The sequence below is a fragment of the Phoca vitulina genome, unplaced genomic scaffold (assembly GCF_004348235.1).
Source record: "Phoca vitulina isolate PV1807 unplaced genomic scaffold, GSC_HSeal_1.0 scaffold43, whole genome shotgun sequence".
Classification (NCBI taxonomy): domain Eukaryota; kingdom Metazoa; phylum Chordata; class Mammalia; order Carnivora; family Phocidae; genus Phoca; species Phoca vitulina.
In genome coordinates, this window is record NW_022589746.1 from 2,521,272 (window position 1) to 2,540,681 (window position 19,410).

Genomic DNA, 19,410 nt, shown 5'->3' on the forward strand with positions numbered 1-19,410 from the left:
AATGTATTTAGAATTTGGGGTTTATACTGATCTATATAATAATTTATGTTCCTGTTAAATATTTTGAATATCACTGCAAGGGACAAGGGAGTTGAAAATGCTGACAGGAGATGTTTAAGGGATTACTGTGGTGATTAAGTGAGATAGGAAGAGAATGGGATCCTTTGGTATTAGCAGAGTCCTCTTGGAGGGATTTAGAAGATCCCCAGATTACTATTAACTTTTCTACTCATTCAGGTTTGCTTTTTAAACAGATAAAATTTACTCACTGGGGTGAAGTAGAGAGAAAGAGAGCCTTTGCGTCATACAATCCTGGGTTTATGTGTTTGCTCTGATATTCCTTAGATCTGTGACCTTGGAGCATACAGTATACAACCTGTTTGAATTTCAGCTTTCTCACCTGTTATGTGGGAATAGGAATAGCTGCCTCCTGGGTTGATTTGAAAACTGAAGTATGTTTATGGAAGGCATATAACCGTTAACAAATGTTTATTCTCTTCTCTTCTAGAATTTAGCAGAATTAATCTGTAATAGTGTGCTAAATTTTTAAAATTTATTCTCATTTTGGGTTAAAAACTCAGTAGTACTTTCTCAGCATACACTCTTCATTGTTAAAGTAAAAGCCATGCTCAAATAGACAACATCCAAATTAGACAAAATCCAAATTAATGAAATTGTGCTTAAGTTTTACTGTTGGTAGTATAATTGCATGTACTTTATAAGACTAAGGCTTATGGATGTATTTTCAGTGTATAATTTATGTATTTGTGGGTAGATTTTTTTAGCAGAGTGGCATGTGACTCAAACCTGGATCTGACTTGACTTTAACATTTCAGTGATCTAATAAAGCTAACTTCTGAAAAAATTCAGGTGGTAGTCTTAAAAATAGTTATAAATGCAGTTCTAAAAATTGACATGCAATTTATACACCATAAAATTAACCCACTTAAATTGTATAATTCACTGGTTTTTAATATAACCACAAGTTGTACGCTGTTACCACTAATTCCAGAATGTTTTCATCATCCCAAAAGGACACCCCTTACCCATTCGCAGTCACTCCTCATCTTCCTTCCCCCCACGCCAATTTGCCTAAGCCTAGGCAACCACTAATTTACCTCCTGTCTCCATGGATTTGCCTCTTCTGGATATTTCATATAAATAGAATCATACAATATGTGGCCTTTTGTGTCTGGTTTTTGTCATTTAGCATAATGTTTTCAAGGCTCTTATATATGTCGTAGCATGTATCAGAACTTTATTCTTGGGATGCCTGGGTGGCTCAGTCAGTTAAGTGTCTGCCTTTGCCTCAAGTTATGATCCCAGGGTCCTGGGATCGAGTCCCACATCAGGCTCCTTGCTCAGCCAGGAACTTGCTTCTCCCTCTGCCTGCCACTCCCCCTGTTCGTGCATGTGTGCTCTCTCTCTTTGACAAATAAATAAATAAATCTTAAAAAAAAAAAACACTTTATTTTTTAAGGCTAAATAATATTCCATTGTACATATATACCACATTTTGTTTATCCATTCATCAGTTGATGGACATTTGGGTGTTTCTACTCTTTGGTTATTGTGAACAGTACTGCATTTGTCTACAAGTCTTTGTGTGAACCTCTGCTTTCAGTTTCTTGGGTATATACCTAGGAGTGGAATTGCTGGGTCATATGGCAAGCAATTTTTTAAAACACTGAAAGTTTGGAAAGAGAGTTGAGATGCAAAATTTGAATTTAGAATGAAGCATCTGTTTTGTCTGTTTACCTTTATATATGGTTTTTGATGGAGATTTGGACTAGATATATATTGCTTAAATATTATAAGAATAAGTAAAAATAATCAGAAGTCTTTAATTGGGTTTCCTTGTATATGTTCTAATAGGGGAACAAGGAGAAAAATAACAAATTACATAAAAGCAACCTACAGACTTCTCTCTTACTGGCAGCTGATTCTGTAAATAATTCTAGTTGGATTTCGTCCAAGGTAAAAGCAGAAGGGGAAGACATTGTTTGATGGAATATGGCAGTAGGTTGAAATTTTTCACCTTGGGGATTATTCACTGAAAATAGCGGATGTCCTTTTCATCAAGTTGAAACATAACTTGTTTAAACATCCTTTTACCTAGATGTGACCAAAACTGCTTTTCAGTGTTTTGGGCCAGATGTCCTTGAACTTTCTGTGTGGTATATCATGAAACCTAATTGCCATGGAGCAGAAATGGCCACCTCATCTCTGAAGTAACTTTAATCAAACACATTCCAAGGACAACTTAAATAATGACTTTAAATATGCTTGAAAATGCAATGTTTGACAGGCATCCGTATTAAAATAGATTGACACCACAGATGAATTTTGAGGGCTCTTGTTCTGTACCCTCTTTTTTCTCCCATAAAAAATAAATCAGATAACTTTAAGACCTCTAATTCTGAACTTCATCAGTTTGAACTTTAATCTTGTAAGAATATTTCTTTCTTAATGGACTTAAATCCAAAGTACTATAAATTAAGTATAATTAGATTATTCTGAACATTGGAATACCAGATTTTAAAATATTTTTGTCAAAGCACTTATAATTTCATAAAACCAGTGAGGAAGAACAGGGGAAATTATTTTAAAGAATTTACTAAACATTTGAGTCTCTTCTCAAGGTACTTTTGGGGGTGGTGAAAGGAGAAAGTTGTAAAGGCGTCCTTTCCTTCAAAACTCTGTGGTGCAAAATATAGGTGTTCATAACTCAGAGCTGGCTGAAACATTTAGCTGACGTGTAAGTTTTATGTAATGGGTATGGAGAAATGAGTGATGCCTTGACTGGTCATATCAGAACATTTAAACTTTTTTTATAGGTAGAAAAAGATTTGAGAGAAGGCAGCTTAGGCGCGGAATAGCATGGAGTCATGAAAGTATGGTATGAGAGACTAGAGAATAAAGTTGAACAAAGCACGGAGAATAGCTGAACTGGGGATTTAGTGGGAGAAAAAGTGATTAAAAGTGATTATGTTTTATGTGGAATTGAATGTAAAGAAGCAGGTAAGGTAGGAAGGACATGAACTTTTGAATTAGATATGTTTTTTTATTTTGTGACATGGGTGAATTTCTTAATTTCTCAACGTCTGTGAGCCTCAGTTCATCTATAAAGGAAGAGTAGTAATACAGTCATGTAAGGTTATAATGTACATGAAAAAGATGGATGTAAAGTACCAGATACATTATCTTACATATAACTGACACTCGGGACTTAGTAAGCTACTACTCATATTTTATTTATATTTTTAAAAAGTCTTGTTGGAGGCTTCTGGTATACATGCAAAAACAATTAAAAGCAGGGATTTGAGCAGATATTTGTATACTCATGTTCATAGCAGCATTATTCGCAATATTCTACCAAAAGGTGGAAGCGACCTAAGTGTCCATTGATGGATGAATGGATAAACAAAATGTCATATGTCCGTATCATGGAATACTCTACAGCCTCAAAAAGGAAGAAAATTCTGACACAATCTACAACATGGATGAACCCTGAGGGCATTGTGCTAACCGAAGTAAGCCGATCACAAAAGGATAAATACTGTACGATTCCTCTTCTATGAGGTACATAGAGTAGTCAAATCCAGAGACTGAAAATAGAATCCTGGTTGTTAGGGGCTTGAGGGAAAGGGGATTGAGAGGTTGTTTAATGGGTATAGAGTTTCAATTTTGTAAAATAACAGTTCTGGAAATAGATGGTTGTGATGGTTGTACAGTAGTGTGAATGAATGCCATGGAACTATGCACTTAAAAATATCCACTTAAAATGGTAAGTTTTATGTTTTTACCTTGTTTGTTGAGTTAAATACTACTTCATATGCATTTATTTGTAAGAATGCAAACACTTTAGCAAAAGCATACTATTAATTTCTATGTCATTTAGCAGTGCTTTGTTCCAGAAGCAAATGACGTTCCTATTTAGTTGCCATATCGTTTAGTTTCACTAAACGGATTTTTTTTTTTTTCTGATATTTCAGTAGGAAGAATAGTTCCTACCATTCTGAATTTGAAAATTACCATAGAGATCATTGTGTCTAGTACTTCTGTTTTACAACTGAGGGGCAGACATGGAAGTTGGTTGTACTTAGTTGATTTTATTAACTACAAATCATTAAGAATGTATTCACTGGAACTGTTTTCCATGCTTTGGATTGGCTCAACTGGATAAAATAATTGGACAACTAATGAAGTCAGCCAAATATTTTTTTCCATTCACAGAGGAATATTGTTTTACCATATGTTCTCCTGTGGATAGCTTCTTGGTTAAATAAAGTTTATTAAGATTCAGGAATAGTTTTTATAATACTGGTTTGCTGTATTCACTGTTTGTCCCCCTCTCCCTCCATAGTTGAACTCTGGAACTTAAAATTATTTTTCTTTGATTATGGAAGGCATTTCAACTGTATGGTCCCTATTCTGAATTTAGGTCCATTTCTACCTTTGGATGTCCCAACAGTCCTTACAGGAATCTTAAACAAAGGGACATCTACTCTGGGATGCTATCTTTCTGCATCATGAAGTAGGTCCTGGAATTTCAGTCTTTTTTTTTTTTTTTTAAAGATTTTATTTATTTATTTGACAGAGAGACAGTGAGAGAGGGAATATAAGCAGGGGGAGTGCGAGAGGGAGAAGCAGGCTTCCTGCTGAGCAGGGAGCCCGATGCGATGCGGGGCTTGATCCCAGGACCCTGGGATCATGACCTGAGCTGAAGCAGACGCTTAACAACTGAGCTACCCAGGTGCCCCTGGAATTTCAGTCTTGAACAGGATCAAGTCCTTAGGATTTGCCCTTGCCAGTGTTTATAATACAGCAATATTTGTTCCCACTAGAATGATTTAAGCCACTTTGCTTAGAGAGCTGAGATGGTTAGAATCCTTTTGATGTTGTTTTAAGTAGCAGGTTTTCCCTGTTTCCCATTGGTTTTTTTAAAAATTTATAATTATATATATTATATTTTAATTATTTATATTTTGTGTTTTTTTCAAAATGGGCATTTTTCTCTTGATTGAATGTTCTCATAAAACATAATTTAAAATAAAATTACTAAATAGTTTCTAAAAAATGGACCTACCTCACTTAATCATGTTTTTCTGCCTGTTTGCTCAAGACATATTAGCCTCTAGAGGTATAACTATGAGCAAGGTAGTCAAGGTATTGCCTTCCTAGCAAGGGATCAGTGCTAGACATTAGATAAGGAATTTTACATTATTTAAACACACCTTTGATTAGTGCTATAAAGGAAGGGCATATGGTACTAGGAGAACATATAATAAGGGTTTGGCTTAGAATGGGGTGGTGTCGGGCAGTTTCTTCAGAAGATGACATTTCATGGAACTTGAAAGGATTAGTAAGAGTTTATTAGGTGAAGGAGTGAGGAGAGCATGGAATGATGCTGAGGGAACAGCATATAAGATCCCTTGAAGCAAGAGAGAGGGCACAGTATAGATGAGGAACTGAAAATGATAGGGTACAGAAGGAGAAGGAGAGATGACAGAAGTTCTGTGTTATATACACACTTATGTTACGTGCATTTGGCGAAAGCATTCTGCCTTACCAGGTATGCCATTCTGCCATTTCACAGTCGAGATTCTCCAGAGAAGCAGGACAGAGAGAGTGAGTGAGGGATTGATTTATGTATTTTAAAGTTTTGGCTCTTGTGATTTTGGGGGCTAGCAAATATGAAATTTCCAGAATAGACTGGCAGACTGGAATTTCAGTAAGGAGTTGATGTTGCAGTCTTGAATCTGAAATCTGCAGGCTGGAAATACAGCCTGTTGCAGTTGTGGGGCAGAATTGCTGCTTCTTTGGGAAACCTTATTCTTTGTTCTTAAGACCTTCAACCTCTCCTTACCCTCATTATGGAGGGTAACCTGCTTTATTCAGATTTATTGATTTAAATATTAATCACATCTAAAAATATTTTCACAGCCGTATCTGGACTGATGTTTGACCAAACAAGTGATCATCTGGACTGATGTTTGACCAAACAAGTGATCACCATAAGCAAGCCAAATTGACAGATTAATCATTACGCACAGTATTGCCATAGGAGAATAGAGAGTAGGCTGGTTCAGTTTAGGAGATAACCTCATTTCTGATATCTTCTACCTTGAATTGCACATTGGAATTCATACCTTGACTATCAAATCAGCTTGAGATTATAGGTGTATAGATGTGATTATCCTCCAATTTCAAGCTTACATTGGCTTATACCCATTAATCCAAGATAATGATTGCTTGGCAATGTCAACCTTAGCTTGAAGGTTCAGGAAAATTTATGTTGCCACCTTCAGTTGATACGTGATACAGTCACAGTTCTTATGCTCTCTCCCATCCCTATCAATTAACACGTGTAGAACAAGAACCTTGCCACTTGTGTTTGATTCTAACATTTAAAGTACTGCTATTTTTGCTTAACATGGCCCTGAAAGGTAAGCCAACTGTAGGAATTTGGGGACAGGTTATATCTAAAATATTGAAGTAGTGATTTATACTAACAGAAAATTCGTATTGTAGACTACATACAAGTTTTGTACTTTGCTTTTAAGGATTTTAAGAACAATTCTGACATTACACAAATATGGGTTTGTGTACCCATCTTTGAAATTTAACCTTTTGTGAGTTATAACTTGCCTATAGCATGAGTTGAGGCTGATGTAGGTGGGGGATGAAATTAAGCATGTCTTATTAAGCCATGTTAATGATTTTGCTCTGTATTCTGAGAGCCATGGAAAGCATTTGGGCTTTAAGCAGGGGAGTGATGGGATAGTTGTTTATTAAAAAGACAAACATTCAGTGGTGTGAGAATGGATGAGAAGAAGTCAAAAAGTGGATGCAGGGAAGGCCTTAGAATTGGCAAAACAAAGAGGGGGACTGCATTTGGAAGGAAGATTGTGAATTCATTGTTGGACATGTTGATTTTGAGGTCCCTCTGATGGGATTGTCAAGTATGTATTTGAATATATGTGACTCTAAGCCAGAGATGTAAAATTGAGGGATGGCAGGGGTAATTGAAGCCAAGTGTAGGTGAATTTGAGAGAGCTTGGGACTAATAGAGGCAAAGAGTAAGAAGATCTGTCCAGAGAGGTGGAAAAAAGGGAAATCAGGAGATGATGCTATCAAAGGGACCAAAGGGAAACTTGTTTAAAGAATTCCTCCTGGGGTCCCTGGGTGGCTCAGTCGGTTAAGTGTCTGCCTTTGGCTCAGGTCATGATCCTGGGGTCCTGGGATCAGGTCCCCTGTGGGGCTCCCTGCTCAGTGCGGAGTCTGCTTTTCCAACCTCTTCCCCTCCCCCCTGCTCATCCATGTGTTCTCTCTGTCTCTCAAATAAATAAATAATACATCTTAAAAAAGACCCAAAGAATTCCTCCTTTAAAGTGGTCAAAATGCTGACTGCTGCTAAGATTGAGACCGAAAAAAATGTCCCTTAACCTTATTAAATAGTATAATCTTTGTGAGAGCTGTTGTGGTGTAGAGATAGGCTCAGGGTAGGATGAAGTAGGTTGAGAAGTCTGAGGTAAGGTTATTGAGGAATGTTGTAGCCAGCTACTTCAAGAAATTTAGCTCTGAAGGGGAAAAGAGAGATGGGGCAATAGTTGGGAGGAAAGACCAATAGATGGGAGAGATCTGAGCATGTTTGAATATTGACCATTAGCATCAGATAGAGAACATAAGGTGGAACATTGAAGGGAGAATCCATTTTAAGCTTCCTGCTGGGATTGCATCTTAATCCTGATTGTAGGTATAGTGACTGGCCTCAAAAAATAGAATACCTCCTCTATAGTGATAGGGGTAAAGAAGAAATAATATAATTATTTATTTTCCTAATTCCCTATTGTATTCGTCAGGGTCCAACAGGAAACAAGCTGTACAGTAATTTGAATAGTGTAAGTTTAAAGAATGAACTTTGTAAGGAATTACCTGATAAGAGGAAAAGTATGTTCTAAAAAGTATAGGAATCTCAGAGGGGGCAGCCACTACCCCAGAGTTAAGGCAGGGCATCTAAGAAAGGAGCAAATCCAGAAGGGTATACCCCTCACCCCCTTGAAGGCATGGCCCATTGAATGCGGACAAGTCTGCTCACTGGGAAGCCACACTCAAGGAAATGCCGTGTGCTACTGGCCGCCTCAAGCAGCTGGTTGCCTCCCATGGAGAAGGCTGCTAGGAGGGACACAGAACAGGGAAGAGAGCTTTTTCCTCCTTTGCTTTCCTAACAGTGCTCTCTACCAACAAAGTTTAATATTGTGCCAGCTGAAACGTTTTAAAGTCCACCTCCATTATCTGAAATAGTGGAGCTGAGGGGCGCCTGGGTGGCTTAGTCTTTAAGCATCTGCCTTCTGCTCAGGTAATGATCCCAGGGTCCTGGGATCGAGCCCCGCATCTGGCTCCCTGCTCAGCGGGGGAGCCTGCTTCCTCTCCCACTCCCCCTGCTTGTGTTCCCTCTCTCGCTGTCTCTCTCTCTGTCAAATAAATAAATAAAATCTTAAAAAAATAATAAATTTTAAAAATGAAATCGTGGAGATGAGAGACAGTAAATTGACAAGTGACATCAATTATTGATCTTTTAAACTTTTTCTACTTTTTTGCTGTAATGATGATAATGATGAATACCCTTGTATGTAAATCTTTGTGCACATATCTTCTGTTTAGCCCATTCATAAGAGCTGACCATGGTAGAGCATATTCAGAGATGCAATGAGTGGTCCTTAGGTTTTGTTCTTCCCTTTTGTGTGCATGAAGTTATTTCTGGAAGGAAATGAGAAGTACAGATTGTCTTTGGGAAAGAGAACTGGGTGGTCACCTATTCTTAAAACTAAAATTTTACACAAATATTTTTTATTGTAAATGTAAAAGATGTTATCTGTTCTGTTAAACTTAACTTTATTGTTTCATTTCTCAGCATGCTACGGTTTATGAAACAGTGTCCTATTCTATCATGTCCTGTTCTGTCAGCTGACAGCACCGATTTCTGACCTTGCTTTAACATCACTGTGGCTCAAAATGAGTCAGGATATTTTCATTTAGTAGTTTCCTCTTACTGCTATCAAAACCAGGTCATCTACTTCCCTTTGTTTCTTTGACCCTTACGTGGCATTTGATGTGATGATACCACAGTGGGGTGAGTCTGGCAATGTTGCTGCCAAGCCTGACTTTGAGTGTCAGCACCGGGAGGGCTCTTCACAAGAAGTGTTAGAGAGACAGCTTGAGTGTGATGATTCTACTCAGTTCGGATTTTCTTTCTGTACTCAGAATTCATTCTCCTCTTCTTGTTTTTAAAACAAAGCATTTACAAAGAACACGAAGTTTCTTAACTCAACAATAATAACAGTCATTTTAAGAAATACTTTTTCCCTATAAATATCATCTTATAGATGTCATAGTAAAATAACATTGAAAATTGTGGCTAGAGACTTTAGTTGTGTTAAAACACTTGAAAAAGTATTTATAGCACTCTTTTTGACCTTTACCAAAATTTGTTTTTATTTCAGTGTTAATTTTGTAGAACTTAGATCTGGTACAAAATTGTATTGCTCATTAGGTTTTTTGTTTGTTTTTTTAAACTTAAATTACTAAAGCAGAAAAGAGTTACCTATTCTTAGATCCATTCTGGAGTAGGAGGAGAAAAACAGTATTTTGACACTTAATTCTGTATTATATAGTGCTTTCTGCCTATTAAAATTTCAAGAAAGATCCAAATGATGTTTAATTTTATGCCTTGTTTGATTAAATCATTATCTGTTTTGCTGCTTCAGGGAGCAAAAAATAACCCACTGTATAGTTTCTGTTAAAGCCTAAAGACTTTTTATAATAGCATTTTCTTAAATTCTTTAAACAGTTTTTTTTCCAAATATCTTTGACGTTTCTCTGTAGAAAGAGAGTAGAATTTTAAGACTAATGACTCATGAAGTAGAAAGAGCTTGAATACATTTGAATTTGAGCTGTCTATAAAGTTCAGTCACAGAAATGTTTGTTGTGTTCAGTACTAATCCTTATCATCTATCCCCAAGTAATTCTTTGTAGTCTAAGTATTGAATCCAGTGTTACCATTATACTCAGCATCCATTAAGCTTTAAAAAAAATTATTTATTTGAGAGAGAGAGCGCGAGTGGGAGGGAGAGGAAGAGAGAATCTGAAGCAGACTCCACACTGAGCGCAGAGCCTGATGCAGAGCTGGATCTCACAACTGTGAGATCAGAACCTGAGCCGAAACCAAGAATCGGACACTTAACTGACTGAGCCACCCAGGTGCCGCTCCATTAAGCTCTTGCTGAGCTAGGTGATGAGCAATTTGAAGTTCTTTATTAATGACAGTCTGACTAATTCAATGGTTGTTCCTTAGTAATTTTCTTGGTTGGTATTTCAGGACTGCAGGAATATGTGGAGGCTGTCTCTTTTCAACACTTCATCAAAACACGATCACTTATCAGTATGGATGAAATTAATAAACAATTGATATTTACAACAGAAGAATATGGAAAAGAAAATAAGACCGTAAGAATTTAAAATCATTTCACATGTATTACATAATTTATATAACAGTATAGTGATGGTGGGAGATTTGCTGGCTAACAATGCTGAGAATATTGAGATGGCAGCGTCCTTTCTAAAGTGTGGTTTCATAGATACCCAACTAAGGAAATGGCCTTTTAAAAATTTTTTGCTAGTGGATGGAACAAGAATAACTGTGGCTATGTTGGGGGAAAATAATACTATTTATCTAAAGCACTGCTAAGTGATTACTGATAAGTCAGCTTTTGGTTTTATTGTGTTATTTACAATGTGCCCTTTGTAAGCACTATCTCATTTAGTTTTTTTATTAACCGTATGAGGTAAGAATTGTCACCCTCATTTTACAGAGTAGGAAACAGGCTTTAGAGAGTTGAAATAACTTATCAAAAGCCACACAACTAATTAAGGGTGACAGCTAAACTTTGAAACCAGGTGTTTTGAAATCTAAGCCAGTGCCCTTGTCCACTCTGCCAATATTTCTCGAAGTGCTACAGAAACCCCTGCACCAAGTATCTACCTCAAAGGAGTGTTTTATAGGATTTGATTTCAGAGTTTTAAATTAGGCAGTGTATAGTATATGACAAGTGCTCACTAGTTGTCTTTATAAAAGTTAATATAAAATTGTTACTATATAGGGAGAGCTGTTAATCACTTACTAAATTCATAAAGCTTGTATCTGAAAATTATGTAGCTGTTCTGAATTAAGAAAAGAGAAACTTTTGCAGTTTGATTTTTAAATAAATACTGTTTTTTCCCTGGGTTTCAGTATGTAATATTCAGGCAACAAAAGGTGAGATTTTGACTATTTGATACTTCCTGAGATACCAGTACACTTAAGGATACAATTGGACAGTTTTTCCTATCTTAATTTTTCATAATTTTTTATTACTTTTTTAAACATTACTCAGCCAGGATGGTCAGGCAGAAGATGGAGGAAGCTGTAGAAATAATGTTTTCTTGAGTATTAACTAAAATGTTGACATTGAAAGGTCAGACTTAATTTGGCATGACAAATATAACTTTCTCAGTTTTTAAAATTATATGAAGTTCATTACGGAGGACATTCATTTTTGAGAGGTAAAATTCCTTTAGATTTTTTATTTATTTAGGGAAGATTGAGTTATGGAAAGAAAGTAAGCCTATTTGATCTTGCTTCTTAAATATATTAGAGAAGTTACCACACCCTCTTTCAAGTTCTTTCTAACTCAAAATGGAAATATCAGGGCAAAAATGTAAAGAAAAACTGAGAGTAAATGCATTGTTCTCAGGATTTAGGTAGTAAATTATTCAAAGATTATGGTGTCATAAAAATTCATATATACTTTTCAAATTAAGACCACATTCATAAATAATTTTTCCTTTTAGTGCTAAAGATGCTTGGTGCTGAAAATTCTGGGAATTTGATAGGGGAAGGTATTTTGTTCTGACTTGCCTACTGAGAATATTGTCAAGACCATTTAAATTTTTAAAAATGTTTTACTAGGAAAAATTTCAAGCATACAGAAAAGTAGAGAGAATAGTAACATATAGACACCCATGTACGCACTACCTGGATTCAATAATTGTTAATATTTTGCCATATTTGCTTTATCAAAATACTTTTCGCTATACTACTTTAAAGTCAATTATAGATGCCATGATATTTCACCCCTAAATACTTCAGACACATCTTGAAAAATTGCATTTCAAGTAATTTTCTTTTCTCTAATTTCTAATACACATTATCAGTAAAGCAGAATTTATTTCCTTGACAATTAGTTGAAATTTGTTAAATTTTTAACATGCTTTTTTCTCTAAAATCAACTTCTTAGTCATAACCAGGGAACTCTTTCTGTCTAATGATAGAAACAAAGAACATTAATATTTGCTTAAGCCAAAGTTATTTTTATAAACAGCCTATAAAATGCAGTCTAAAATGCATCTACCCTTTCTAAAAAGATGCCAGTTCTCGTAACAGTTAATAAAGATAAAACAGGTAGTTTTATGTCATGATGTTGTTTCAAAGGCATCAGAAAAATTAGGAAGCTGACTTTGGGTACTTACTTGGTTCTGTCATTAACTAGTTCTATTACCTACTGCATTTCTTGGACCTCACTTTTTATATCTACACTGAAAGGATTAGACCAGATGGTCTCTGAAGAGTCCAACGATATCGAGTGATGTTAATAAAACCTAACTTTGACTCTGTCATTTCCTTGCTTAATTCTCAGTGACTGTCTGTTACCCATAGGTAAAGTTCACCTTCCTTAATGTACTTTCCTTCTAGAGTCATCCTATACTACTACTCATTTTAAACTTTACCCAAGGAAATAACTCATGAGTCCCTCAAATACACAACACCATTCTCACCTGCACACCTTTGCAGTTCTTTCTACCTAAAATGTCTTCCAGTATGATTGCAACCTCACCCAGCTATGTCTCATACAGACTTTTAATAATAATGTAGGCCTCTCCTCTTCCAGAAAGGCTGCAGTAGAGAGAGGGAAAAGTTGATGTGGAGAGAGGAGATGGACGTGATGGTGACGGTGATAGCAGCTAACATTTATTGAGTATTTACTCTGTGTGGGCATTATGCCAAGAACTTGGTAAATGTTATCTCATCCTTAAAATAAACCTCTGAGGTAGGTACTGTTATCCCATTTTACAGATGAGGAAACTGAGGTTTTAGAGAGATGAAATAACTTGCCCAAGGGCATACACCTTATGAAGCAAGGTCCTGGAAGAGGTGGGAGGAGATGGGTCAAGGTCATTTGGAAGAGTTAACCTCAAACAAGAGGAGGGACAACTCATCATCTGAGACTGGAGGATAGAAGGTAAAGATGGATGTGGACATAAATAAGTTTTTTTTATTTTGTTTTGTTTTGTAGGATAAGGTCATTCAGAGAGCTTGTGCCAGGTGATCTGGCAAATGGCCAGGTCAGTGAAAGTAGACAAGATTGTCTACTGAGAGTGGAGAGATTTGGGATTGTGTAGGGGGCTGAAGAGAGTGGTAAATGTTTGGAGTAGTGTTTGAAGAGACAGGAGAGAGAACTATAGGAATAAGTAAAAGGGATTGGTGAGTATTTGTAGCAGTACCAACTCTGTATAGTTGTGATTACTTTTCTTTTTCTTTTTTTTTTAGTTTGGTGGTACTCAGCCACTTGAATAAAGCGCTAGCATGAGTAGGTTTTAACAGCGATTCAGGTTTGTGTCTTTGTTGGGCAGGTGCAGAAAAAAACAACAACAAAGGAGTCTAAAGGAACTGAGGAGGATGTAGCAAAAGAATAGTAAATCATGGTGGTCAGTGCTAAGTGGGGATAGAAGAGGCCAGAAAGGGACTAAGTGACTTAGGAAAACATGAGTGGATCACAAACCTGGAGGGTTTTCTGATTTGTCATTTAAATAAGTAAGTGACTGTCATGCAATAAAGTCATTAGGCTTTTTTTAAGAATGTTTTAATTTTACTTTGTATGTCAAGTGAAGTTGGGAATAGTTAATTTTAAAATGATACAGTATATTAGATTACAAAATTATCTTGAAGTCATTTACTTCAACTTTCTACCCAGGGCATGAATTCTTCTTGTAACATCCCAAATGGTCATTAAACAAAAAAGATCTTTTTATTTAGAGATTAGTATGACTGATCTGCTCTTGATTTTGTACCTTATAATAAATACATGCATATTCACTCTTTTTCACGTTGTATTTTCTTTGTGTGTGTGTGTTTTCTTTACCAGCCCTCCTCTGATGCACAGGATAAGCAGTTTGGTACTTGGAGACTGAAAATCACACCTGTTGATTACCTGCTGGGAGTGGCTGATTTAACTGGAGAGTTGATGCGGATGTGTATTAACAGTGTGGGGAATGGGGACATTGACACCCCCTTTGAAGTGAGCCAGTTTTTACGTCAGGTTTATGATGGGTTCTCATTCATTGGCAATACTGGACCTTATGAGGTTTCTAAGAAGTTGTATACCCTGAAACAAAGTCTGGCCAAAGTGGAGAATGCTTGTTATGCCTTGAAAGTCAGAGGTTCAGAAATTCCAAAACATATGCTGGCAGATGTCTTTTCAGTTAAAACAGAAATGATTGATCAAGAAGAGGGCATTTCTTAGAATACCATACTTGGTGGTTATTCTCTTGAGAGACCAGTTTGTAAGACTGTTATTTAGTATTTCATTTGACTTTATTGTGGCTTTTACGTAGAAATGTTTTCAGTTGTACTTGTTTTAAATTGTAAACAAGCTGTACATAAATTATGGAGACGAATCATTTCTTATATCTTACTCATGAAAGTTTGCATACAAATGTTTGCATATATGCCTATTTCAATTTTTGCTGGCTAAGTTTCATCATTTATCTTTGTAATGTGAACATGCTTAAGAGTGCACTTTCTACCATACCTATTTTAATTTACATTGTGTGAAGTTTGGAGTGGTAATATTTAGTGGAAGCCATTTATAATTTAAGTTGGTGATTTTGTTATATATAGAAAAGATGTCTTAGTTATATATCTGGACTTGAGCTTCCTGTTTAAATTTCTTGGTAATATTTTGCCAAGCCTCCAATATAGGCTTTTCTATAGAACAAGAATTAAAAATTACTAAGTTATCAATAGGCTTAATTTTATGAGGTATAATAGTGAGAATTCATATTATATTCTGGCCAATTTTTAGGCCAATTTGAGTCCATTTGAAAGAGCCTTCCAGAAAAATTGACAGACACCCAGACTTTAGTTTTTACATTTAATTTTTATCCTTTATCACAGAAAGTCTGATAGTGAATTGGAGCTAACGTTACAATATTTTCACTGGTGTTTGAGTTCAACTATATAATTGTACATAGATCTGAAAAGCTTTTAGTAATGATTATTTAGCAATTCTTTTGTTGTCATCATATTACATTAGGCATGTTTCTTATAGATGCATCTATAAGAAATTACATTTAAATAATTATAATGAAGTTTGAAATTTTTAAAATACTTAGTTAATTCAAACCTTAATAGTTGTCCAGTTGTGTTACTTGATAGTATAAAAAGTTGCCAAAGAAAATTTATCATGTACAATTCAGCAATAAAACAATTGTCAACAGTTGGGAATAACAATGGTAGTCTCTAGTAATACTTGGAATTGGAATTTGCCTACTGAAATTAGTTATAGATTATTCCCTGTGATATGAAACTGACTTGAGCATGACACTATTGGCTGACAACCAGACGTTTCCATTTGGTTTTGAGTTTTAAGAATCTAGATACTGGATTTTATTTGTGGAAAGACTTGCTCTGTTTGCAAGGGCTGATTCTTTGAAAGTGAAATTTTCAAAAAAAAAAAAATATATATATATATATATCATGTAAAGGAAATGAAACGTAGACATGCCTAATAAATTAGGTTGGCTGGTTTGTTTTGGTGGTAGTAAGTTGTTTGGTTTCCCTGTTTGAAGGCATTGCTAAAATATAGTCTCATTACATATTTTTGTTTCTTTGCCACTTGAAGTTAAATTTATAATGTTAAAAGTAAATAAATGGATTGATGAATGTCTTACAGATGTTTAAAACTGAAGTCTTTAAATAAAATATTAAAAGATAAAAGTTAAGCTTATTTTTTGATCATATTGAGAAATACTTAATGGTTGTGGAATTTTGGGGCTAAATAGGAAACCTAATGTAGACTAGCGTAATGTGGAGATTTATTATTTCTTAAAGTAAGTCCAGAGGTAGGGAGAATTTCAGGAAGGACATCTCTTCACATCAATCATTGACCCAAACTGGGTAACATTCTCATCTTTCTAAAGCAGTTAGTGGAAAGGAGAAGGAGATCACTTTGATCACTCAAGATACCTTTTTTCTGAGAGGATAAGGGCAAACACAAGAAACCGAGTTAGGGCATTGTCATCATAGGAGGAGGGGAAAATGGCCTTTTGGGTAGGCAGTCAACAGTATTTACTACAGGTGGATTGGTGCCATTGCTGTTGATACATTTCCACATTGCATATCATACTAATATGGTGGGTGTTAGACCACACATAGTAGAAGATCTCTAAGTATATCTGAATGTCCCTCAGTTTTAAAATACTTGCTCTGATAGCATCATCTGTTGTAATGTTTTTCACCTTTACTATAAAAAGAAGCTGGTTTAGGTTACATGGCAAGTTACTGACAGAATTCTGAAATAAAATTGGGTTATTTCCTTCATTCATGCATAATTCCTGCATGTTTTAAATCAGTGGGTTTCAGAATGCACATTGCAGAGCCTTAAGGCTTTTTGAGGATACCTCAAAGAAAGATGCTATGTAAATGAGGATTTGGCAGAATGGATTTAAAAACTTGATTCAAACTCTTTGCTCTCTACAAAGACTCACCTTAGATTCAAATACACAAATAGATTTAAAGTAAAAGAATAAGATATTTCATGCGAATAGTAACCAAAAGAGAGGTACACAACATAGACTTTAAGGCTAATTTTTTTTGTTTTTGCTGGAGACCTGAACAACATGTACTGGTTAAAGGCCTGCTCCATTGAGAATATATGGCAGTTAAAAACACACACGCACCTGCACACACACACATTAACCGCAGAGCCCCAGGATACATGAAGCAAAATCTGAGAGAACCGAAAGGAGAAATAGACGATTCAAATAGTTGGAGACTTCCATACCTCTCTTTCTTTTTTATTTATTTATTATTATTTTTATTATTTTTATTTTTTATTTACTTGACAGAGAGAGACAGCGAGAGAGGGAACACAAGCAGGGGGAGTGGGAGAGGGAGAAGCAGACTCCATGCCGAGCAGAGAGCCCGACGTGGGGCTTGATCCCAGGACCCCGGGATTATGACCTGAGCTGAAGGCTGACGCCTAAAGACTGAGCCACCCAGGCGCCCCACCTCACTTTCAGTAATAGAAGAATAAGACTGATGAGTAAGGAAATCGAGGACTTGGACAACACTATAGACCAGTTGGACCTAGACCTACTCAGAGCACTCCAACCAACAACAGAAGACACATTTTTCTCAAGTGCATGTGGAACATAATCTATAAAATGTCAGGTTACAAAACAAGTCTCAATACATTTGAAAAGATTGAAACCATACAAAATAAATGACCACAAATGGAATGAAATTAGAAATTAATAACAGAATTAAATTGGGAAAATTCACAAATAGGTAGAAATTAAGCAACATATTTCTGAATAACCAGTGGATTAAAGATGTAATCACAGGGAAATTAAGAAATATTTCAAGAGGAATGAAAAACATAAAACTTACGGGATGCAACAAAAGCGTTACTCAGAGGGAATTTCTTGATAGCTTCAAATGTCTACATTTAAAAAGAATGAAGTCAAATCAATATTCTAACATCTGCCTTTAAGAAACTAGAAAAAGAATAGCAAACTAAACTACAAAACAATTAAAAGAAAGGAAATAACAAATATTTGAGTAGAAATAAATGAAATAGGAAATTAGAGACTATCAGACCAAAAAATGGTTCTTTGAAACGATCAACCAAATTAGCACGATGGGGGTAGGAATTGGGAGTGACTGCTAGCCAGGATGGGATTTATTGTTGAGGTGATAGAAATGTTCTAGAATTAGTGGGAATGGTTGCACAACCATGTGAATATACTAATACCTATTGAATTGTATACTTTAAGATGGTGAAATTTATGTTTTGTGAATTGTATCTTTGTATTAGTTTTTTAATGCTAAAAGTAGATTGCTTTGTTGAAATTTTGCTACAAATTGCGTATGAAACTGGGTATGATACTTTGCTTGTGGGGGGATTTTTTTCTAAAACGATTTGTTCAGTTTCTTTAATTGTATAGGACTATTCAAGCTTTTATCATTTCTTAATGGTAAGTTTCGATAAGTTATATTTTTCTCAGGATTAGTCCATTTTATCTTTTCAAAATTTTTTATACAAAGTGTTGTTAGTATTATTACATTTATATCCTGGCTACATCTGTATTCATAATATATATTTGTGTCTCTCTGTTTATACATTTTTCTTAGTTGGTTTTGCCAGGTGTATCTCCATTATGTTAGTCTTTTCAAAGAGTTACCTTTTGCTTTTTAATTTTTATTTTTCTTTCTTTTTTTAAATTTTAATGTCAATATGGATAACATACAGTTATATTAGTTTCAGGTGTACAGTATAGTGATTCAGCTCTTCTGTACATTACTCAGTGCTCATCGTGATAGGTATACTCTTAATCCCCGTCACCCATTTCCCCCATACCTCTTCCACCTCTCCTCTGGTAACTGTCTATTCTCTATAGGTAAGAGCTTTTTTTGGTTTGTCTCCTTTTTCTTTGTTCATTTGTTTTGTTTCTTAAATTCTACATATGAGTGAAATCATGTGGTATTTGTCTTTCTCTGACTTATTTCACTTAGTATTATAGTCTCTAGATCCATCCATGTTGTGTCAAATGGGAAGATTTCATTCTTTTTAATGACTGAATGATATTCTATTGTATATATGTGTGTATACACACACACCACTTCTTTTTCCATTCATCTATCGATGGACACTTGGGCCACTTCCATACTTTGGCTATTGTAAGTAATGCTGCAATAAACATAGGGGTACACATAACTTTTTGAATTAGTGTTTTCATATTTCTTGGGTAGATACCCAGTAGTGGAATTGCTGGGTCATATGGTAATTCTGTTTTTAATTTTTTGAGGAACCTCCATACCATCTTCCACAGTGGCTGCACCAGTTTTTATTCCCACCAACAAAGCATGAGGATTCCTTTTTCTGCGCATCCTCGCCAACACTTCTTGTTCCTTGTGGTTTTGATTTTAGCCATTCTGACAGGAGTGAGATGGTATCTCATCGTGGTTTTGATTTGCATTTCCCTGATGATGAGTGATGTTGAGCATCTTTTCGTGTGTCTGTTAGCCAT

General features: G+C 35.6%; 1 protein-coding gene across 1 annotated transcript in view; it reads left to right on the forward strand.

Annotated features, from left to right (window-relative positions):
- Nucleotides 1–16,096, forward strand: part of TSNAX (translin associated factor X) — a 33,195-nt gene extending 17,099 nt beyond the window's left edge. Inside the window, exons 5-6 of the mRNA XM_032430290.1 lie at nt 10,382–10,509; nt 14,244–16,096. Coding sequence (XP_032286181.1) covers nt 10,382–10,509; nt 14,244–14,621 — 506 coding nt within the window. The 3' untranslated portion in view covers nt 14,622–16,096. The remainder of the gene's footprint in view (nt 1–10,381; nt 10,510–14,243) is intronic.
- The last annotated feature ends 3,314 nt before the right edge of the window (nt 16,097–19,410 follow it).